This window comes from Sinohyriopsis cumingii, chromosome 17 (assembly GCF_028554795.1).
Source record: "Sinohyriopsis cumingii isolate HCF-2022 chromosome 17, ASM2855479v2, whole genome shotgun sequence".
Lineage (NCBI taxonomy): Eukaryota > Metazoa > Mollusca > Bivalvia > Unionida > Unionidae > Sinohyriopsis > Sinohyriopsis cumingii.
The window spans coordinates 103,209,010-103,234,419 of record NC_142977.1 but is presented as its reverse complement, the minus strand read 5'-3'; the positions used below and the strand labels follow the sequence as shown (position 1 = coordinate 103,234,419).

The 25,410-nt window shown below is 35.1% G+C and overlaps 2 protein-coding genes across 2 annotated transcripts in view; one reads left to right on the top strand and one right to left on the bottom strand.

Annotated features, from left to right (window-relative positions):
- Positions 1-7,566, bottom strand: part of LOC149779583 (uncharacterized) — a 30,035-nt gene extending 22,469 nt beyond the window's left edge. Inside the window, exons 1-4 of the mRNA XM_089940338.1 lie at positions 7,408-7,566; positions 4,589-4,676; positions 3,771-3,982; positions 1,499-1,531 (exon numbers count right to left, since the gene is read on the bottom strand). Of these exons, the coding sequence (XP_089796464.1) occupies positions 1,499-1,531; positions 3,771-3,982; positions 4,589-4,676; positions 7,408-7,426 (352 nt within the window). The 5' untranslated portion in view covers positions 7,427-7,566. The remainder of the gene's footprint in view (positions 1-1,498; positions 1,532-3,770; positions 3,983-4,588; positions 4,677-7,407) is intronic.
- Positions 7,567-14,752: 7,186 nt separating this feature from the next.
- On the top strand, positions 14,753-24,031 carry LOC149779582 (uncharacterized). The gene is made up of 3 exons (XM_089938652.1): positions 14,753-14,854; positions 18,921-19,055; positions 23,756-24,031. Exons 1-3 carry the CDS (start codon positions 14,782-14,784, stop codon positions 23,932-23,934), a joined length of 387 nt encoding a protein of 128 aa, XP_089794778.1. The 5' UTR covers positions 14,753-14,781; the 3' UTR covers positions 23,935-24,031.
- The last annotated feature ends 1,379 nt before the right edge of the window (positions 24,032-25,410 follow it).

Genomic DNA, 25,410 nt, shown 5'->3' with positions numbered 1-25,410 from the left:
CATCATCAACCCCACACAGAATAACACAGGAAGAACTAAATGACCTGATTCGTGATTTGGACTTATCAAAGAACAAGGCAGAATTGCTAGGATCAAGACTCCAACAATGGAATCTTCTAGAAGAAGATGTCACAATTACTGCATATCGAAAGCGCCACCAGCAATTGGAGCCTTTCTTCAGAAAGGAAAGTAATCTGATATTCTGTTCCGATATTGAGGGCCTCATGAATGCTTTAAAAATCACTCATGACCCACAAGAATGGAGACTATTTGTGGACTCTTCGAAACTGAGTCTCAAGGCTGTGCTTTTGCACAATGGAAACATTCTTCCATCTATTCCAGTAGCGTATGCTGTCCACATGAAAGAGACATACGATAACTTAAGGCAGCTACTGAATTCCATTGAGTATAACAAGTACAGCTGGCACCTCTGTGGTGATTTGAAGGTAGTTGCCCTTTTAATGGGACTGCAGCAAGGATATACAAAATACATGTGTTTCTTATGCGAGTGGGATAGCCGAGCAAGGGAAATGCACTACATGAGGAAGGAATGGACTCACAGGCAGAATGTAGCCATTGGAGAGAAGAATATCCAACACCCAGCTCTGGTTGAGGCTCAGAAAATCTTGCTACCACCCCTTCACATCAAACTAGGTTTGATGAAGAACTTCGTGAAACCCATTGACCGGACTTTGCCAGCATTCCGATACCTGCATGAAAAATTCCCTCGACTCAGCGAAGCAAAGATTAAAGAGGGAGTTTTTGTGGGTCCTCAGATTCGAGAGCTTTTCAAAGATGACCGGTTCAACAACTTGCTGGAAGGTGACGCGAAACAAGCATGGAATGCTTTTCGCCTAGTTTCTACAAACTTCCTCGGAAATGTTAGGGCAGAAAACTATAAGGAACTAGTAGAAGACATGTTGATGAAGTATAAGAAACTTGGCTGCAATATGTCTCTAAAGATTCACTTCCTTCATTCCCATTTGGATTTCTTTCCTAGCAACTGTGGTATTGTTAGTGATGAACACGGCGAACGTTTTCATCAAGATATCGCAACAATGGAACAAAGATACCAGGGAAAATGGTCCACTACAATGCTGGCTGACTACTGCTGGACACTCCTCAGAGATGCTCCCGAACAGCTGTACAAGAGACAGGCGAAGAAATCTAAGATGTAGTCAATGACTTGATTTTTTATAGGTAGGCTATTACAGTTGACCTTTTACTATTGGAATGCATTTCGTTATGTAAACATTAATTTCTTGCAGATTACAAAAAAACTAGAGCCAATTTTGCAATTTGACTGTCATATTCGTGTTCAGCACATAAAAATTGATAAGAATTGACTAATTTTATTTCAGTAACATGACTTTTGTAAAAATTTGTTGTCCAGTGTATGTTTCCCATTTTGAAAAAAATATATATCAAGCAAATCAAAGCAGACAAATCAACATTCGTACAATAGGTTATATATCTGATGTGCAATGCATTTACTCACCAACTGCGTTACATCTTCTCTTCACCAAAATGTCTGTAACAAACAAAAGATTTTAACACATTTGTTTTGCACAAATAGTTAAATGTTTTATTCTACCAATTGTTTGTTATATAAATCATCACAAAGAAAAAAGATTTTCAAATTTCGTTTTTTTAGGAAAGATTATTTGATAAGAAAACACCAGATTTACTACTGCAATATTACAATCTCTATATCTATTAAATCATATCGCATGATGTGTGTCATGTATTCATATAATTTTACTGCAATTTTACAATACAATTGTAGCTATAATATTTTGCGGCTCTAAAATTCTGCTTCAAGTCTGGACAATTCTCAGTAAGCAGAAGACCCAAGTGGATCTGATTTCACTCACCTGACTCACGTAACTTGAATATTCCATGTTAGTCAAAACAGTTTTTTAATAAAAAAAAGTCTCTCCTGTGTAATACACAAGATGCAAGATACCTCATTAATGTTTGCTCATAATAAAACTCACATGATATATTAATGACAAAAGACTATTTACCAAAATGTTATCAAACTTTGATAAACAGACTCTAAAGTAGTAAGAGACTCGGCTAATATTTGTGAATCATGCTCATACTCAAACTTGACTGAGATCATTATACTAGCTTATATTTCAAAAATCAGGTGAGAAATGTGACTGCTAAAGAAAGTAAAAAAAACTCAGCCAATCCAATGAAAGATCAGTTCATTACTATGCATGGATCTTGCTCATGATCTGAGATTTTATAACTGCCTATATTCTCGATTCAATCAAACTCAGCACACACTATGGCATCCAAGTTGGTCAAAAGTTTGGCCAATTAGATTTAAGGTGACATAATCAGTATGCATGGGTCTTGCTCATCAGCAATGACACTGAAGATCTCTGTGATATTCCATGTTTATTTAAAACAATGACCTTCTGAGTGTTCTCAAGGTCAGCCAATCAGATGAAAAGATTGCTAAAATTAATATGTGTGGATCTCACTTATTATCAAATTTATTATAGATGTAATGACTAAATTCCAAGTCTGATAAAAATCTTATGAGAAATTTTGCCTCCAGAGAGATAACTTGGTAAATCAATCAGATGCAAGATCATTCAATATACATGTGTGTTGCTTGTAACCAAATTCTAAATCAATAGGATATAAGCCTCATACCAAATGAGATCAAAATTAGTTTATACATGTATCCTTGGTAACAAGCTCAGCCAAACATATGCAATATCTCATTAACATGCATGGTTGTCAACAATATTCAAACTCGTTGATCATACAAAGCTATATACCAAGCTTTATCAAATCAAATCAGAATTATGGCCTCCTTATTGGTAAGCAGGCCAGCCAATCAGAATTATGGCCTCCTTACTGGTAAGCAGGCCAGCCAATCAGAATATAGATCACCTCACCAATATATATTTTATGGCCATCTGCTTGCAGTAGCTTTAATTATTGGGTATGAAATTTAAAGTCTCCCCGTTAACATCTGGCTGGCTTACACCAAAATCCGAGCCATGCTTGCTCTAAAATGCGATCTGTAAATTAATTCACACGCGTTCTTTAATTTCTCATCAATTATTGTTTTGCAAAAACGTTTCTAATCGAAGGTTTTCCGCTTCAAACATTTTTCAAGACCCACTTTATTTTATTTTCCTTTTCTCTGTGAACAATTTGTTCCTTTTAAATTAAGAGATTTGTTATATGACTAGGATATAGAAACCTTTTAGCAAGAGGTCACCATCAATGTTTTGTTTAGTGTATTTATTTGCTTTTTAAATCTCCTTTGACTATAATAACAAGGCTCCAAGGAATGAAGAATAAAGAATCCTATGTTTTGCCTTTACTAATCAGCATAATTTGGCTTCCACTAAAACAAGTAGTACAATGGTTACTGACATCTCATTTACAACATTTCTACAAAGATGTCATGGGTCTAGCTACCAATTACATGCCTTATTTCACTTAATTAGTCAAGCTATCTGGTCATAAAATATACAGTAGAATGACTTCACTTTACGTTGGAACTCAGAACGGGGCAAATTGTGAAATCTATCTAGTTTACATCATCAAACAGTCTAAGTTCAATTACAAATTTCATTCGCTCCCACTAGTCTATGGTACAGATACAGAACCAAAATGACATTGTGGGCAGGTCAAAATCTCTCTCTCTCTCTAATGCTGCATAGAAATAGAAATAAATAAAGTCATGTAATGAAAAATATATTTTTTATACTAACGGTTTTACAAGAAGCTATACTAACCCATGCAGTATTGCGTACAGTTCAAGGGCTGGGAGTTGGTTCCGCATGCATGCTGATAGTCTTCGCATTTCTCGCAGACCTTCTTTCTCTCGTTGCAAAAGTGTATACTGACTTGGCAAATGTCCAGACCAAAGCAATCAAAGAGTGGTAATGGTGTTGGCTTTGATGAAACTGTTTGTCCACTTAAATCATTACTGAGAAGGTGATGTGTACTGCAAAAATAAAAAATAAAAATATACAAAGTACGTTTAATCATTGCATCTGATAATTATGACACTTTGACCACATGGACATCAAAGTTTACAAAGAATTTGTGTGTGTGTGTGTGTATGTGTGTGAGAGAGAGAGAAGGTGGAGATTGTAGTAGTCTAAGTATGAAAGTCAACCATTTTAAAAGTTTGTGGTTACTGACAAACTAAAAGAAGAAATAAAAAAAGAAAAACAACATATTATTATCCACTGAGATGATGCTATATTGTGTCTTCAATTGTTTGAAAATATTTATAAATTGTTTTAATTTCTTTTTTACTTGCAATTAAAAATTGTATACATCAGATGATATTTTTCAAGTTTGTCGCTTATTCATCTCTTACTTATGACATGGTTTGATGTACGTGTCACTGATAAGTCAGAGTGTTGCTGTGGAAGATTTGTTGTAAAATTACAACAGGAAATAACACATCAAATTACTCTGTAGTAACCAAGTATATTGTATAATGTGAACCAACTTACATATAAAACAATATCACAGAGTAAATGGCATTGAATCAACACTCTTCATCATGAAATTATAGATGCATAGCAAAATAACTGTCTACCTTTGCCCATCCGATCTGATAATGTTTCCCTTTTGTGTGCTTAGGATGGAAAAGGCATCCCCAACACCCACAATGAATAAGGCATAACCTGTAAAAATGTAAAATTTAAAAATAAGCACTCTTTTATTAACAGCAATCCCATATATACTCATGGTAATTTTTCTTTTTGTTATAACCTTAACAGTGTTTTCCTGTTTCAGATTAATTTAGTAAATATAGCATTGAAAAAAGGATCTAATTTTGATTTGGAAGGCTTTCTCTTTTTCATTTATATACTAAAGCTCATGTAACACCTTTTAAGTCAAATTTCAAACAATTTCAAGTGCAAGTAAAAATAGAAAAACCAGCAGTAGTAGTAATAGCAGTTATAGCATTATTAGTAGTAGTAGCACTAGTAGTAGTAGCATCAGCAGAAACTAGTAGTATTAATAGCAGAAGTAGGAGGAGGAGAAAAAGTATTAGAATTGGTAGCTGTGGTTGTGATGAGGGTAGCTTTAGCAGAGGTTATTTCAGGGAAGCTAGAATAACTGGCATTTATTTTATTTGTAAAACATTTTTTTTATTAAAAAAAGTCTTATGCATAATGAGGTGATGGATACAATTCTAAAAAAAAATAGTTATAACTCAGCAAAATATCATATTTTTCTCACACACACACACACGTTATAATACAAAATTCAACTTTTAATAAGTTTTTTTTTTATATTAAAAATAAAGTATTTTTATCTGTGTACTTAGAGTATTTACACTGCCGCGTAACACAAGTCCCAAACAATGTGGGAAAAGCTTCATGCATCGAGAAAGTCCGAGTTTCCTCTGACCCTTGTCACCCCATTTTTGATATTTGGATATTTATGTTCGGGTGTAGGGTCAGAGTCAATTCCCTATCAAAAAGTGGGAATTAACCGACACCATTTGGTGTCGGCATGGGGTAGCCACTCCAGCAAACTTGAACAACCTTTCATCGAGATATACCTGCATGAAATTGATTGGAATATGATTTATTTTCTCAGAAATCGTGAGCATGGCTTTCGTCATGTCTTTAATCCGCTGACAGACGAGATGAAAGTGCGCCGTTATCGAAATTTGACCTGGCTATGTGCATCCAGAGTCACATGACTATACAAATCTCGCAACCAACATGTCATCGAGAGTGCAGTTAAATTATATCCTTGTGAGAGTACTGTATTATTCTGGCTTGAATGAATGCAGATAATATGTCTACACACCTTTTGAGACGGAGGTGTACATTTAGTTTCGTTTCTACGCGGTTAGATCCAAGCGTAACAAAACTTAATACAGTATTTAAAGGTCCCCGTATGTACAAAATCTAGTGGAGCCACGAGAGTTTTGGTGAACCACCCCGACTAGTACGACCCTTGTCCAGTGAGCTAATGGTGTGTTGCATAGTTCCTCCAAGAAGTGACTGAGTATCAAACTGTACATTTACATACAGCGTACAGCTTACGGAACAGCAATCACTTCTGCCTAAGCAGTGCAATATGAGCGCGGCATTTGGAAATACCCAAAGTAGCTCTATATATTTTTAACCCATGCCGGATTTAGCCAAGGGTTCCCAAGCTATCAATAATAGCTGATGGGATTGCATGGGAATATCTCTCTCTGTCTTATAAGAAAGAAAATAAAGCCTAGGTTTCACAAGCTATGAATAACTCCACAGTGGAGTTGCCTGAGATTTCAGTAGGGGAAAAAAAATTAAAAAAAATAACAAGAGGACTAAAAAGGTATGAAATCGCTCACGTGGCTGGCCTATCCCGATTAGCCAAATTGCCTATGCCGTTGATTGCATATGGTATTGAAATAATTAGTCCAAAGTTGTTTGTTGCTGTTGGTTTATATTCTGTACCTTCATTCACATTTAATGACACATCAGCCACATTTTACAGAAAACCTCCGTTAAAAGTTCAAATTCTGTTAAGCAGTTTTTAAGAAAAGTAATTTAAAGGAGTTTCTGTTTGTTTGTTGTTTTTTTTTTTTTGTTTTTTTTTTTTGTTTTTGTATTGCCATCATATTTGATGGAGGATCGGCAGCATTTGTCTTTCTTCATTTTTTTTTTCTTCTGTCAAATATGAGAATTGATAATTTCGACAGACGTAACAACAGGCTTGACGACCGGTTCCTGTAGGGGAAAACATTTGGTTTACTCGGGTCTTATCCACATCTTGCCTTAAAAGTGCATACTTTTGTCATCAAAGAACTGCTCAAAATGAATCTTGTACAATCTTGGGAATACATTTCATCATGTTATTGTTTAAAACTATTTAGTTTTAAAGCAAAAATAGTAGCATAGAAGGATTTTCTTCGCTATCGAATACAAATGTCTAAATGGATAAAAACTGAGTCAGTCACCTACTCGAATGAGCCCGACAGCGGTGTTTGATTGGTTGAATGCCAGGGAATATATCAGGTCGAAATTATCAATATTCTGTTTTGAGTAATGGTCCCCATATTTACGGGCAAATCATCATCATGTATATAAATTACAAAGCTTCATATATCAAAGGATTTCAAATTCTATGGATCATTTTTGTAGATGTTGCGTGCAGGTTGTTTTCCTTCTGTTTTTAGTATTGGTGGTCATATGTTGTGGCATATCGGAATTATATTAATAAATCCGGAAGCCATTTCGTCTGGATACTCAGCCGAATATGGTCAAAACTGTTTTAGTAGTTTATGAGTAGGATTTATACATATACAGATTTTACTCTCATCCTTTACGTTTCCAAAGTACCATTTTATTATTGTAAGAAAATGGATTCAAAGTTGAAGATTTAAATTAAAGAAAGTAACATACTTACACAAGATCCTGATGAACATTGTTCGTCCAAGTGAGTAAAGGCCACTGCAAAGTCTTTGTGTCCGTCACTATACTAAGCTCGACCCTCACTCCTAAACTTGAACCAAGCTAAAGGCTGTAATCACGCATTGCAGCACTATCTAATGCTTATAAAAGTCTACATTTGACAGACTGGGATTCCCGTAGGTACCATATATAGATCTGACGCGTAATAATGATTCAGCATACGTCGTACTCTTTATATGACTCGTGTCTATTGATAATCCATTTTTTGGAAGTGGGTGTGGTTGGGAATGTTACGGAAAGTCAAACACAAATAGTTTATTTAGTGCCGAGTAAAGTACCTTGCCTAAGAACATATGGTAACGGTCCTGGGCCGATCAGATAGTAGGGTCGAAACCGCGCTCTTTCCGTCAAGAATCCAACACCTTACCACTGAGGCAGCCATTGAGGTCTCCATTCCTCCTAAAAGTATGTATGTATGTATGTATGTATGTATGTATGTATGTATGTTTGCATGCATGCATGCACGCATGCATGTATGACTGACTGACTGAGTGACTGACTTTATTTCCTCTTCAACAGAGATTACATCAGATTAATCAAATCCAGGATAATACAAGATCATGAAATACAACAGAAAAGTGACAAAAATACAACAGTAGTACTGTGTCAGCTACCGTATTGACAAAACGAAATATCTCCATACCTGCAATTATGCAAATCTGTAATCATTTGACTAAACATGGCCCTGATCTTGTAACATTTGCTTGATGATGATAATATTTCGAAAAGTTAATACGTCTATATTGTTATGTGCTTAACATTAACTTCGAAATAGCAACGAAAACGAAATGGAAAACTTGTAACAGTGTAATTATATATGTAGTTCTTTTTATATGATACATGTCTTTATGCATATATATGCTTGTTTGCGCGTATGCGTGCGTGCGTGCATTTACCTATGACTGACTGTCTACATGACTTCATTACCTCTTCAACAAAGAGTATATCAGGTTACTAAGATACATATTATACGTATCATAAGCTTATGAGACACATCATAGACGAGAACGCAAGAATGCTAAATACATCGTCAACTAATGCATTTACAAAATGAGATATATACATACAGAAAACAATATAGTAATCTCTAGGAAATATACATAAACAAATACATAAACGCACACACACAGATATATATATATATATATACGTATATACATATACACACATATATATAAATAAACATATACACTGTATACAACTGTCATACAACAAAATTTGCAGATTTGACAAGAAGACGTTCGCCTTCAATTTTTTATTTTTAATGTTAATTTACTACTTATTTTTTTATATTATGCTTGAACATGTTGGTTGATAGTAGGGCATACATTTTATTGTAGAATGAAGCTATGCTGTTTGCCGACACCAACATGAGTCTATCCGATACATCATTGTCAATAGACGACATGCAGTCAACCGTGCTTCCAAGACGTGTGTCCAACAAAATATCGTCTTCTTGATTGAATAAGTTAACCCCGTCTCTCACCTCTAAAGAGTCAATCACTCTCTCAAAGAAAACGTTTCGTTCCTCAAGTAGCATTTCGCAACCTAAAATAAGATGTTTCGCTCTGTCGTCAGTCTCTTTTCCACAGAGTTTACATATCATAACTTTACCAACAGGCATGATATATAGTTTCATTACTTCAGAGAGAGGCCATAACATGGATGGAAATTTACGCCCAAGAAACCATATACTACTTGGTTTTAAGTCCAAATGAATGTTTCTGAAGTGAATTAAATCACCCCTTAGTTCCATATTTGCTCTCCAGGTAGTTCCTTCACGGTTTTGAATAATATCAATAATATGTCGATTCCAAACAATTTTTTGTTTGTACTCTTACTGCATAGTCTAAAAGAACACTTCCCATACCATATTTCCTAGTTATTCTGTCAATATCTAGTATAAATCCCGTCTGTTTTAGCGGGTAGGTCAGATACTGACATAAGCGCATAATGAAAATCTTTTTCCAGATAAAAGTCCAATCGCCCTTACACAATTTCATCCTATCTATGTATGCTTTGACCAGAGTCCTAAGGTACTACTCGCTGCCTCCGTAGGCGAATATTTATCGAAAGCTTGCATACGTCGCACTGCATATCTCTGGCATGACTCAAGTTCTTTTATATTGGAGTTTGTGATACCTGACCATAGTTCACATCCATATAGGACCGAGGGTAGAATAATTCTTTTCCAAATCTTCAGACTTGTTAAAGGGTTAATTCTCTGTCTTTGATACCAATTAAATAAAAAGAGTTTAACAAGTGTTTGCCTTTACCGCATGCTTCTTGTATCGCGTCGTTTGGTTTTAAGTTGTATTTTAGAGGTATGCCGGCATACTTCTTACTTCTTGCCTCGTTTCGCCTTGCCCTAGGGTCGGGCCTGGTATGTATGTATGTATGTATGTATGCGTGTGTACATGGGCGTCCATTGTGTAGTATTTGTGCCCCCCCCCCCGAAAAATTTCTCCTGCGAACGCCCAGTACGTATGTATGTATGTATGTATGTCCCGAGTAGGCTAGGTGGACGGGGTTGGTGTCATAGCAAACACATTTAATTTTTCCCTATCCATATCTTTTGTATTGTATTAATGTTAGCACGAGTAACAACAACACGACTGCATGTCTCGTGTACTTCATCATTTGCGATTACTGATTATCAATCTATCAATTTTCATTTCTCAGACTTCATAATATACAATCTTTGAGAAAACATAAGTAGACAAATGTATACATTGCATAGTGAATCAATGTCAAGTACAAATAACATGTTATTTTGTATTGTACAGTATATGATTTGGTCTTATTAGAGGTTCCAATATTGCATAAGGCATATTTTTACGTGTGGCTTATGCTGTTTACTCCGCTGACGTCACAAATGAGACATAGAATCTATGTTGGGGTTTCGACCGATACAAGAAAATCCCAGTCAAGGGGTTACATTATTTGTCTCCCCACTAGGCTTGCCGAGGAGGTGGGGGGGGGGACATATAATGTAACCCCGCGACTGGGATTTCCTTGTCTCGGTCCAAACCCCAACGTAGAGTCGTTTTCTCACCCAATAATTTCCTTTAAAGTAAAAAAGATCTTCTCACTTGTGCAATATAGTTTACAAGCCAATGTTTATTACATGCGGTCCATTAATACAAATAAGTTAATGAGGACTGTGGCGTGACCGTGTCATCCGAAGTACACAGTTTTTATGTGTGAGCCAAACAAAATAACAACATAAAACGTTGCATAGTATTGAGGTATTATCACATTTAATATATGGATGTTATATGAAATTAACACTAAATAGTTAATATTTATTACAAGAAAATGTTTCATTTTCATCAGTTCCAATTTAGAAAATTATATTGTAAATAATGCAACGATACTGGGCCCACAACTATGTTGTAGTGTATAGGCTATTATTATAACGAAACGTTACATGTAGCATGAGTGTCCGTGCTTGGGTTATGCACGGGTAATTAGTAAATTAGTGATCTGTGTCACTATCGTATGTAACCAGGGACGTCATTTCAACTTTTTTTCGGGGGGGGGGGGGGGGGGGCGGGCAAAACTTGATTGGGGGGGGGGGGGCAAAACTTGACGGGCTTGTTAATTTTCGCATATAGGCAACTGCAATTTTACATTTTGCAGCATATGCAAATTCGGGGGGTGAGGGGGGCAAATGCCCCCTTCCCCCATGACGTCCCTGTATATAACTCCTTTTCTTTGGAGGAGGTGAAACTGTTTGTGACATACTCGTGTTGTCCTTAATATTGATTGTAAAATTACCCCTGTGTATAAAAGATCCCCCAAATACGGACCCTGGCGGATAACCATATGCTAAACTTTCAAGTTCACGGATTCTCTGGAAACATTTTTTTTTTGTCTTGGAAATATGGCAAGTGCTACCGTGAAATTTGCTTATGGATGAATGTGTTGACGGATAAATGATTCCTTCTGGATGGTAAGTGCATTATTTGTCATTAAATATTATAGTTATATTTTTTATTTAACTGGGGCACAATGGAGATTCTTAACAAAATTAGAATAAAGCATGTTTGGCATCACGCATTTTCTGGCTGTTACTAATTTTTCTGCATGGATCAATGTTTTCTGTCATAGTTTATTTCACACAGCATTGAGAATTTTATCCTATCTGTATAGCAGTCATTTTTCGGGTCAGCGTCATTAAATGTAGCTAACAGCATATCATTTTTTTTCGCACGAGGTATTTAAAACTAGTTAGGTAGCTTTAGCTACATTTAATGACGCTGACCTGAAAATTTATTGAGCTAGGCCTGCATATAGGATAAAATGGACCATGCTGTGTGGAACGAACTAGCATACCAAAAAGCTCGACATCGTTTGTGTGTGTCTTTGTCTCTCTCGAAATGCTTTTGTATGGTGTGTTCTTAAAGATGGATTTACCTTAAGTTACTATGTTTTTGTTATATATTTGTTGCTGTTGTTGTTGTTGTTTGATTTTATAACAACTACGTCAGGCACAGCAGAAGACAGCAGGGGTTTCTTTTTTTAAAAGTAGTTCTGAGCGCGTTGACACCTTGACTGAGACGACTGGTCTGAGATAACTAGACTGAGATAAGAAATGAAAGGGTAGCAAAACAGCTATATTTCTCTGTCGCATGGGTGAGAAAAACGATGAGCACAAGATTAATCTAAAAGTAGATTAAGGTGCGAGTAACAATAATATCATATTTTTACTGGTGACTACTGATGTAGTTACCATCGTGCTATAGTAAAATAGGGTATTCTCGACAACAGAGTTTGATGATTGTTACAGAATTGTTCATCTAATAATTACAGCTTTAATCATGATATGAAAGTGTTCATTGCTGCCAATATTAATCAGATCATGTCAGCTGTTAATCAAGATATAAGCATATAAAAACATACTACAATGAAATCACGGTAATTACAAAACATTCGTTCAGCATGCCAACTTTAATTTCATGTATTATTAATGAAAAGATTGGAATTCGGCTTGCACAAAAATATACATCCCACCATCAATTGTATAAATTTACACGACTTTAAAAGTTCAGAACATTCTGAGTCAAACAAATCGTTAAAAAGTAAAGTTTGCTTTCTATGATATAATTTTTTAAAATAAACAATTATAAATTTTCATGCAATCAAGAGCAAAATTTAATAGATTCGCACCCCCCAACCCACACACCCAAAAAACACCCCCACAAAAAAGAACAAAAAAACCGCTAAAGATAATTAGTCTATCTGCAGCGGCGTCACAATCGTTTTTATTTTCTCTCTGGCTACTATGTCGGGGTCTTTTTCTGCAAATCCTGACTTGTTTTACAAATTTTGCGGATTTGCGACGGGTTTGGCGATTTTGTTCATTTGTCAACCTGATTAAAATCAGCTCTTCAATGTCCTTCAGTGGAAATCTGATTTTAATCAGATTGGTTCATTTGTTTGAGTCATTTTAAAATGTGCGGAATTCTTTTACACTTTTACGGATTTTCAAAGCGTATTAATTCAATAAATAGGACAATTTCAAATCTCAGTGGTAGGATATCAATTTTTTGAGAATTGTAGTTAAAGCTAAAGGAAAACAAATTTGGACAAGATAATGTTTGTTTCGCGTTCCTGTTCTATCAGCAACAATGAGTTGAGTGAGCTGCAGTTTTCACTAGGATAGGGGACAGGGGAGAATTTGTGTGTACTTTTGGATGAATGATTGCTAATTTTTCTTCATATTGTTGTGGTCATCCTAACGTTATGTTAACTTGGGACTTGCATCCACATATCATATGGTGTTACCATCCTGCGTTAACCTTTTCTTACCAATTTTGTTCTACTACTGATCTTAGAATTTGATCGGACGTGAGAGACCTCGATATTTGTGTTGTTTAATAGCAAAATACAGTGCCATAAAAAAAATCATTGTCTATTCCTTGTATTTTCTATTAAGCGTTACATACATACATACATACATACATACATACACACACACATACATACATACATAAATACATACATACATAAATACATACACATGAACAAGGAAAGAATTAGTTTCCAGAGTTGACAAACGAGGTGAAGAATTGTAAGTTGAAAAGTTGTATAAATATCCTACTGATATGAAGCTTGCCAGTGCTGCGCAGATGCATACACATGCGCAGATTATTGTAATTTACAATTAGACCAGTAGTTAAAACATTGTTGATATCATCATGGTTTCCATTATGACAGTTATGTTTACTATTAAATACTAACTAAAGAGATATGGCCTGTTGATTCTTATAATAAAACTTTGTAGTATGTACACAAGACATTGCTACGACGATGCAGTCTTGCCATCACAGGTAATATAGAATTATTAAATCCCGTACCAGTGGAACGATTTCTGACTTTACCAAAATATACAAATTGTCAGTTTGAAATAGTATCGTTTTGATCTTGTTACATCAGTTTATGATACAACATAAATTGTAGTAATTCCACAAATACCCACATAATATAGTTATTTTTTGTTTGTTTTTACCAAATGAAAACAATGAGAGAAAAAAGAAGCAGATCGTCGTTGTTTTCGAAAACTGGAGACAGTGATGACAGCAAAAAACCTTATGACATTTATCAGCAGAAGACGTACATATCTTTGATGGTAGTAATCTGTTAGCCATGGGTCTAAGCAAGTGCCTATATGTGTCGGTGGTAAACTGACAGCCTTTGGTCTAAGTGCATACATGTGTTGGTAGTAATCTGACAGCCTTGGGACTAAGTGCATATATATATGTTAGTAGTAATCTGATAGCCATGGTTATAGCAAGTAGTTCAAGTCTATTCAATGGATTACACATTTGACACCTCGATGGGTAGAGTGCCTTGATAGAACTAAAAAGTTTAAATCTCGTGTTGCTGTATGACGGACATCTACTCAGTCTCCACCCAAACCAATCGTTACGGTAGGCGGTCTATACGAAACAAAGCTTTGGTGTCCAAGAATGAAAGAGTGGCTGAGTGCGGTTTGAAAATTTTTCATTATATATATTACCAGTTATTGTATATATAAGGATATACCTCAGAAGCTTGGGGAATAAGTGTCAGGAGCCCTTAAAGAACTTAGGTTTCACCTATTAAAACCGAATTAGGTGGGTATCGTACGAAAGTTTGAGGTTTCGCGTTCGATTCAGGGTCTGGGCACGTATGATTATTCTCCTATGAGACATTTGAAAGATCAGGAAATAAACAAGTGATCAGACCTGAACGTTCACAAGTGGCCTATCCCCGATAAGGTTTGGCACAGATAAATGCCATACAGATCTGACCGTTATCAGAAATGACCTGCTGCAAAGTCAAGATGGCGTACTTGACACGACTGAAAACATTGGCTCTCGTGATTTCTTTGTCAGGTCTGTACAGTACAATTAGATCATTTAGTCTTTTTTATCTAAAATGATTTTTTGGGGGTGAACAAATATCTTTCGAGAAAAAATAAAAGTAGATAGACGATAGCGCGGTGAGCTTGCATTGGCGTAAAACCAGGCTCCGAAAAAAGTTACATTTTTTGTAGTCACTGCTAACTACAGGACAAAGACTTTACACAAGTCACTGCCTGCTGGGGGTGGGGGGTGGTGGTGGTGCAAAACACCCATTTGCTATGTAATTTTAAGCAGCTACAGTTTTTTAGACCTTTATGTCTTGTCAAATCAAGGGCTGAACTTTAATCACGGATGTTTAGGCTGTAAACTGGCGAGGTCATTGTGAGAATGGAAAGATTACTATTGAATGGCTATGGAACATACCGAGATAATTCAATCATCATTCATAGTCTGTGTCAGGATTTTTAATTAACTGCGTGTGTCTGATCCACCTGTATGATCGATTCTGTAGTTTTATGCAGCTTCACGATGACAGAGATGAGTCATCTTCTGTCAAAACTAAATTTTCTTTTCCTTTTGCAACTCACTGTTTTGAAATAGTTTTAAATTCATAAAGCGTTTGGTTTTCATTAACAATTACTATTTATATTATCGAAAATAGGTGAATGATAATCAGAAACATGTTACTGTGCAAACTTGCTAGTATAAGACAGCAAAATTGAAATGTTGTTCATCCTAAATGAATCTTCATATGATGCTGTAAAGTTCAGTACAAAAATACAAGGGTTTATATCCATTTAATTTTAGTATTTAACGAGTTGCAAGAAGAACCACGCGTGTCTCGATGGTCAGACCATCAGGGTTTTCTCGGAGGACGAGTAATATGTTCATGTAGAATTCATGACTCACAACTATTAGTGCATTTGAAGAACACCACCTTCTTTTCCATGTATGCTAAACAATTGCCTAATTTAACTTTGTTTAGTGCCTTTTTTTTAAAGAAATTAAAACAGTTGCATCCTTCCTTCTATAATATTGCATTATTATGAATTTTTACGAAGCACTAATCACGAAAGGCTTGAATAAACCGCTTTTCACCACATGGTTTATGGAAATATCAAGGAATGGTGACAACGATAGATTTTTTTTGTGAGAGTTTAAATATTTATACTTAAATACCTTAAATTTCAAACTAAAGTATACTGTGTCTCAATGTGGCCGCGTAGGCGCCTTTACTGATCTTAAATAAAATATTAAGTTTGCTAATTTATAATTATTTAGTAATTTTCACTTCACTTGTTATTACAAAACTTCTACACAAAACGTAAGTTTTTGACAACATTCTTCATACATTTGACGAAAATATAAATCCAAATGAAGTTTTCAGTTCCAAGGTCAAAAAACCCTTTATAGCATTCTCAGTTCTTTTGGGGGATAATCCAAGTGCACACAATTACAAATAAATGCAGAGTACTTGTGCAACTCCATGGGGGATATTCTCAGTGCACACAACTGCATGCAAATACAGAGTATTTATACAACTCCGTTGGGGATATCCTGGGTGCACAAAATTACAAATAAATACTAAGTATTTATACAACTCCATGGGAGATATCCTCAGTGCACACAATTACAAATAAATACCGAGTATTTATACAATTCCGTGGGGAATATCCTGGGTGCACACAGTCACAAATAAATACCGAGTACTTATACAACTCCGTGGGGGGAGGGATAGTCTGAGTACACAGTTACAAATAAATACCGACTACTTAAACAACTCTGTGGGGGATATCCTGAGTGTACACTGTTACAAATAAATACCAGTATTTAAACAACTCAGTGGGGGATATCCTGAGTGTACACAGTTACAAATAAATACCAGTATTTAAACAACTCAGTGGGGGATATCCTGCGTGCACACAGATACAAATACTCAGATCAGTGGACAGCTGGTTAAATTTAGCATGGTTCCAACATGCAGCAGAAAGCCAACGTTTAGGTCTTTCTATGTCGGTTATAAAGTGAAAGAGAGAGGAGGTTTTATCCAAATCTGACTTTACCCAAATGGTTACGTGCTATCACATAAGAAGAATTCATAATGTATTTTTTTTTGTTGCTCTTTTAAACTTGATAAAATATATCAATGTCACCCTTCCTTGCTATTTTCATAATCCTTTGCTGATTTTTTTAAGCCTGTCATCGTCCGTACCTTTCTTTCATGAAGTGCTCCTAAGGATACAGCTGTTTCTCGTTCGCTTATTCATGTCTGTTAAAATCTATGCCAAACAACGTATCCCTACGACCACCAAACACACAATTTGCAACACGTTTGGAAAGAGTAATATTTTTTTTTAAAGTACTAAGAGTCATGAGTCAGGGGTTCTTTATAAAAATATGTTCACTCTTCCATGAGAAAAGAAAAGAGAAAAAAGTAATGTCCCTGCAAACTATGTCTAAGTGGTGAAAAAGAAGCATTGTTACAAACAGAACTTGGACGAATTTATGAGTATGTACGTGTGGCCAGTAATAACATATTTATACCCCTCAAAAGTGGCGGGAAACAAGTTCTTGGTCTAGTGTGTATGCTACTTAAGGTCAGTAAACTTGGTAAATTGTAGCGCTGTCCCAAGGCAGACCTTGTTGAAGCGTTTACTTTACATGAATTTCATTTAATATCACGCCATTTGGAATCTGAATTCATCATTCAGTTATGTTCTTTAAACCATTTCATTTAATAATACGTCATTTGGAATCTTAATTCATCATTTCATTTGTTGGGTAAAATCATTAAATTTCATATTACTTCATTTAATACCAAATCATTTGGAATCTGAACTCAGCATTCCGTTTTGTTCTTCAATTCATTTCATTCATAGCATTTCATTTGGAATATAAATTCATCATTTCATTTGCTGGGATAATCAAAACATTTCGTATTATTACTTCATATTTAATACCATGTCATCTGGAATTTGAATTCATCATTTCATTTGCAGTGTAAAATTATTTCATTTCATATATAATACCAAGTCGTTTGGAATCTAAACTCATCATTCCGTAATGTTCGTCAAATTTCATTTAATATCACGTCATTTGGTATCTGAATTCATCATTCAGTTTTGTTCCTTCAATCATGTAATACAATTTCATTTGGAATCTACATTCATCAATAAAGTTTTGTTCTTTAAATCATGTAATATAATGTCATTTGGAATCTGAATCCATCAATCAGTTTTATTCTTTAAATCATGTGATACCAACTCATTTGGAATCAGAATTCATCATTTGGTTTTGTTCTTTAAATCATGTAATACAATGTCTTTTGGAATCGGAATTCATCGATCAGTTTTGTCCTTTAAATCGTGTAATACAATACCATTTGAATCGGAATTCATCATTAAGTTTTGTTCTATAAATCATGTAATACAATGTCCTTTGGAATCTGAATTCATCAATCAGTTTTGGTCTTTAAATCAAGTAATGCAATATCATTTAGAATCTGAATTCATTATTCAGTTTTGTTCTTTAAATCAGTTAATGCAAATCCGAATTCATCAATCAATTTTGTTCTTTAAATCAATTAATGCAAATCTGAATTCATCAATCAATTTTGTTCTTTAAATCAATTAATGCAAATCTGAATTCATCAATCAATTTTGTTCTTTAAATCAATTAATGCAAATCTGAATTCATCAATCAATTTTGTTCTTTAAATCACGTAATATAATATCATTTGTAATCTGAATTCATCGTTCGGCTTTGTTCTTTAAATCATGTATTACGATGTCCTTTGGAATCTGAATTCATCGTTCGGCTTTGTTCTTTAAATCATGTATTACGATGTCCTTTGCAATCTGAATTCATAAATCAGTTGTGCTCTTTAAATCATGTAATACAATATCATTCGTAATCCGAATCTATCATTCAGTTTTGTTCTTTAAATCATGTAATACGGTGTCCTTTGGAATCTGAATTCATCAATGCGTTTTTTGGGTTAAAACATTTTATTTCATTCTACATCATTTGATTAATGTAATTGTTCCGGTGACAGCTGCACATAAGACAGTATACGTATATTCATTTCTGTTCGCAGCTGCCTCGTGCGTGTACAACGAAACCGAACATAAGGAAGACGAACAGTTTAAGTCTATGGACGGGTGTAATACATGCCATTGTCTCAACTCGCTCGTAGTTTGCACCAAAATGTTTTGTCTCCCTAAGGAGGACGGTATGTATAGCGTTATCACCGTGACGTCATTTAGGCATGGTCACGTGGGAGTCTCCAAGTCTTGCAGGCAGAAAGGCTATACGCTTATTCCATATTTGACTACCAATTTTGATGTTGAAAGAAATTATCTCTCTTATGGTTTAAAGTTGATAAAAATGGTTCTGAAACTGACGATGAAATTTATTTTGGAATCGTCCATGTTCATCCATACTATTCAAGGTCTTATATTAAAGATGAAATTGATAAGCTTCCCTAACAATTACTATCACGTATACTTCGAATAAATATGTATTTTTAAGGGGAGAGTTCATTGCCACAGATCATAGTGTCGTTGCTTATTTGGAAATAGATGAATTCTTGCTAAAACTCTTCGACTTTGGTATCGATTACCTTACCGCAACAATTCCCCTTAAGTATAAATTGCTATGAAAAGAGTAATACTAGATCAGGTGTTTAATAACACTGGGAAACTACTGACCAGCATATGTAGAAATAATTTTTTATATTAAATGGAAAATGTAGTGACGACTTTAATGTTGCTTCTTCAACTTTACAGAATACGTAAGTTATTAACGATTCTGTTGTTTCAGAAACGCTATGAAATATAATAATAATTTCCTCGTACATGAACCTGGCCCACTTTTGACAGTCAATCATTCATCATTAATTACTCATTTTTACCACAAAACTATGTAAATTTGACTTGTTGGCAATAATACATTATCACAACAACAGAGATGGCAAAAAATAGAAAGGCTGGTTTATTTTAAATATTAATACTCGTAAACTAGAAAAGATATTTAAAAAGACTCAGGATGCATATAATGGAATAAATTCCATATATCAGAATGATATCAACATTTGTTATTCGCCGATCTCCTCATTATTTAATGTCACTGGTTGGAGACGTTTTGTAATAAATAACATCAATCCAATTTGTACGGCAAACGAAGAATTGGAACTAAATGACAAACGGCACGCAGAAAATAGCACGATGCGAGAAATATAATAACCATACTACCCTTGCATATGCTGGACCCAGATATCAAACAAGGTTACGAAGAGATGCAAAGCGGCTTCGCTTAGAATACACACACGCGCTCACAAACGCATACACGCACCTATATATAAAGTGTATGGATGTTAGATTAAGTAAGACGTCGTAGAAAATCACATTTTCTGCCAAAAATGTGCTTCGGATTGTATGTTGGCGCAGCATTTAACATAAAAAAAATCAATCATTTTATTCGCCTGAAATTTCTAATCGGAAAACCGGGGCTAATTCTTTGACTGGATTAGCCGAGATGTTGTGAACGAAAAGGTATTTCCATACATTCACAAGTTGACCAATCCTTGTTTCTCAAACAAATGACTTGGTCGGAGTGGCAGTTATCGGCATATGATGCGTACAGCTGAAAATGAAGTTGCAAATATGGACCTCTCATTAATGTTCGCCTAGTCGACTGATCGCTTGAAGTAAAAGTTGTTATAATTTATATTTATAGTGGACTTGGGTACAGTTATGCAGAGGAAGAGTAGGGTTGCCAGACGTTCCACAATCTGTGGGACAATCTCGGATTTGGACACAAAATCCCGTGTCCCGCTTTATATCCGAAATGTTCCGCAGAAAATATTTTCGAAGGAAACTTTTTAGGAATGAAATAATTAGTCTTTTCCCACTCCAAAAAGTAAATTAACAGTATCACAATCATACTGAAAAGCGAGTAATCTTAGCTTTTTGTGACTGATTTCAGTTTTGTGTCAAAAAGGGAACAAAATTCGAAGAAATACGTTGTTTTTGCGATGAAATTTTAAATTTTCTTTTTGTACGTGACGTAGTGAAAACCTGCCACTCCTGCAGCAAACAACTGGGAAGATGGATGCTTTCTTCCTCAACATCTTTCTTAAAAAGCAAAAGAAATCCCTAAAATAATCTCTCATGCATGGGCATTTAAAGACTCTGGCAACCCGAAGGGGTAGGGTGCGTAAATACGTATCAACCTTAGCTGTAAACAAATAGAAAAAGTGAACACTATGATTGACCTCTTCCATATGATGGAGCCACTGTGAATAGGGTCTCTCAAACCTCAGCTAGTTTCCAATCTGTTTCGCAATGCTAACTGCTTCCCGTTCATGACAAACTAGGAATATCATGGGTACAGCTCTATAGGAGACTGTAAACGATACAAAGACTGCCAACCACACTTTTCTTTTCTGGTGTTAAAAGACATATAGGTACCACCTATGAAAGCCTTGTGTATATTTGGGTATTGGATTGCATTTGAAGGTGTGCCTAAAATTGAACAGGCATTTGTACATTCCTCCCATCTTCAAGCTAATAATAATTATGCTTGTTGCCAGTTACTTAATTTTTATTGAATGTCTTGCATCATCACCTGTTACTGAATTGGTGTTGAATATCTTGCATCATCGTCAATTATTAAATTAGTATTGAATGTCTTGCATCATCGTCAATTATTAAATTTGTATTTAATATCTTGCATCATCGACAGTTACAAAATTTGTATTGAAATGTCTTAGATCATCGCCAGTTACTAAATTAGAACTGAATGTCTTGCGTCATTGCCAATTATTTAATTTGGATAGAATATCTTGCATCATCGCCAGTTACTAAATTTATACTGAATGTCTTGCATCATCGCCAGTTACTAAATTTATATTGAATGTCTTGCATAATCTCCAGTTACTTAATTTGAACTGAATGTCTTGCTTCATCACCATTTACGTAATTTGTACCTTGCGTCATCGCCAGTTACTTAATTTGCATTGAATGCCTTGCATCATCATCAGTTACTAAATTTGTATTGAATGTCTTGAGTGCATTTTGTCCCATTACAATGACCGGGGTGGGGTGGGGCATAAGGCAGAAAAGCCACCATCCAGCTTGTGTGTATTATGTGTGTTCGCGTGTGTAACGTATTTCAATATAGCTGAAGACAAAATATGGTCTGGCATAGTACACATGCCTTTGGTCGGTCGAGGTTGTTCTGCATTGACACTGTCATGTTCTTGTCATTTAATAGATCATTTTGTGGCATGTCTTCGTGGTGACAAGTCGATTTTACAGATAGTAAATGCGACAAGTGCCACGTGCGCAAGATTGTGCAGTATTTTCAAGCGAAGCACTTCTTTTTGTTATAATCACGACGCAAAAATGACGCCAACACAACTACACCTTGAAACGTATCATATAATTATACTAATAATGATGGCCAGTTAAGTTCCGTCTTGACTGAATATTATGTGCATGTATTTTAAATAGAAATCCCAGATTTTACTTAGTTTTTCAACAGATTACATTTGATCGATAAAATTGTGTTTTTTTTTTTTTGTTGTTTTTTTGTCTTTACTGAATACATACTAAAATAACAATAATCCAAGAGCAAAACGGAGCATAATAAAATTTAATTTAATTAGAATTACGAAATATAGTCCGCAAGTAGGGGTGCAACGATATATCGGTATATTTCGGTTTTCTGTTCTTGCAATACATAACACAATACCCATTTTTGTTCCGCGATTTTTTTTCTTCACAATCTTGCTTTCATCCAACAAAATCTCTATACCATACGATTTTTCCAATTTAATTCACGAACCGAATGTACATACAACAAAGCATGCAACACTCGCTGTTATGACTGATATTTTAGCTTCAAAGAATAAAAGAGAGCAAAACATTTAAAAAGCTACCGCATCAGATGTTTTCCTTGTGAAATATATGGTCGGTCAGATCAAAGTGCTTACTTCTCGTTAACTTGTTTTTCTTGTCTCCAAAATGTTAATTAACGTCGACTCATTTCTAAAGTTAGTTTTTCAGGCGTGTAGACCAGAATTTTAATTTGCAGAAATATATTTTTTTTCTTCCAAAAATGGATTTTGAAATTTTTTCCAACAAAAAGGCAAAAATCGCAGTGTCATTTGAAGTCTTACATGGTAATATCACTCATAGATATAAATTTGTATTTTTCAAGTAGTAAATGTTATAGTGATTATTTTCTTGTTTTCATTACGTGTTACTGTATTGCAATACCTATTGCAAAATGGGTTTGGTATATGGCAATATATCGCAAGACGGTTTGGGGCGTATCGTTGCATCCCCACCGGCAAGAGAGCATTAAGTGTTTTTAATGACTGTATCCTTAGGGTAAGAACTTTCAGGAAAAGTAATAACAACCTCTAACACCAAAAATCGATCGCAATGCCAATATTTACCTATAGGAAAGCAATATAGAGAGGCAGGAAATATTAACGATTATCATTATATTGATAAGTATACACAGATTAAAGTTAATCTCTCTCTTTCAATAAAGTTAATTCAAACATCTGTTTAGCTACAACGAGGAATATATTTCTTTATATTCTTCTGTTTAGCTACAACGAGGAATAGATTTCTTTATATTCTTCATTTTAAATCATCTTTAAATCTTTCTTCAAACCATATTAAAGCGATGCTTCAAAAATGTCAAAATTTTCATACGAAGAACGAATATGGGGGAAAAAAGACTTTGATACACCTTCAAGGATTTTATATTTGGGTACCCTATCTCCTTATCTAGCTTACCACTCTAAGAACAAAGGAACTAGACCCATATGTTTAGGTAGTGGTATTGAACAACCGTTGCAAAACTGATCTTACCGTCGCATAATACCCTTCACTTTTAATACCTGTTTATTCTCAGCTACTTCGTGTATGTACTATGGAACAGTCTATGAAGATGGTGCACAGTTTCCGGCTTCAGACGGCTGTAACACGTGTTACTGTTCCCACGCACAGGTAGGATGCACGAAAATGATGTGCTTCTCTATAGATGGAGTCGGACGCAGAGATATTAAAGTTAGTGAAGAAGTAATCCCATAATTGTGGGATAACGTTTGATCAGAATTTGCCATGTGTTCGCATCTGCTCAATCCAAAATTCTTCTTGTTGGCCTTGTTGATTATCATTTCATCTGTACTTTGACTTTTAAAATAAAATAAAACAATTTTAGTCCATACGTGTTCTGTATCATCAAGCATCGATTTCTTTCCTGTTAGTTGGTTCAGCCTCACTCTCCTACAGAGACTTTAAGTTGTTGTTATTGTTATTATTCTTATAATTATTCGTTTTCACCACCTGCCCTTGTAGTGTAAATACATTCATATATTTTGTTTTTCGTAGTAGAAATTGTATCCTACATGTCAAAACTACAACCCAGAAAAGATGCACAACTGCAGCCATTCCTGGCAAAGACGTTGATAATTAAGTCGCGTCAAACGGTACAGCGTTATAGTCCTAGCTTACATCTAAACTTGTTCACTTTGTAAATGTGTTTGTTTTTTTGTTTTTTGTTTTTTTTTTTGTTTTTTGCTAGTTCTCTTTCTAGATATGTGTTATTCTGTTTTATTATTTAGCTATTTTTTTCTTGAAATTTAACTTTTTCTTCCTTCAGGATAGTTTTGATTATATGTGCCAACATACATTGTGTGTATTTGTGTAAATTATTGTCCTCTAAGGAACATCTTGCTTTAGGTCCAAAGGTAGGCCGGAAATCCTTTTTTTTGTTCTCATCGCACCGTTGTTCACCTATTAAAGGTTTTCATCGTTCTTATGCTGTGTGTGTGTGTGTGTGTGTGTGAGAGAGAGAGAGAGAGAACACTTAATAACTGCTGCTTTAACACTTATAAACAGATACACGAATGCAGACTGAGGACCACTTCTCTCGTTTTGTCATCAGCTTGCTTTCTTTGTTGACATTTTACTCTAAAATTCTTTGATATATTTGACTTTAAATGGGTGTTACCAAAATCACTTTGGATGAATTCGTTAAAATGAACAGTTCAGGTGATCGACGGAAATGAACGATTCAGGTCGATAGCTTTTTAAGAATAGAAGACCCTTTAATAGTAAATTTCATGACATCAATAAGGTGCACGAGAAGTACTCTTTCAGTTTATTTTCTGTGAAACAATACATTAATACTAGATATACAAAAAGTGATGGACAAATGGAAAATATTATCTTAAATGAAAAGTGAACATGTACGGTTAGACAATCAAAACTCACCTTCCAACGCTATCGTGGGAATCTAGTATTACTGACACCTACAATAACATCACAAGAGTGTACCAACCATAACACTAAAAGAATAGGACAAATGATCCAGCCGTGCACTATACACGTGGTCATGACTCTGTGTCCGACAAATTGATGAATATATTTCCTTTCTGATTTTCAAAGTTTATTTAATTTCAAAACCCACAAAACTCCTTAGACAGATCTGTGCGCAAGAAACTGATATGTGACGAATGCATCTGATCTTGACCGAAAACCTACTGAACCCTACGTAAATTCATA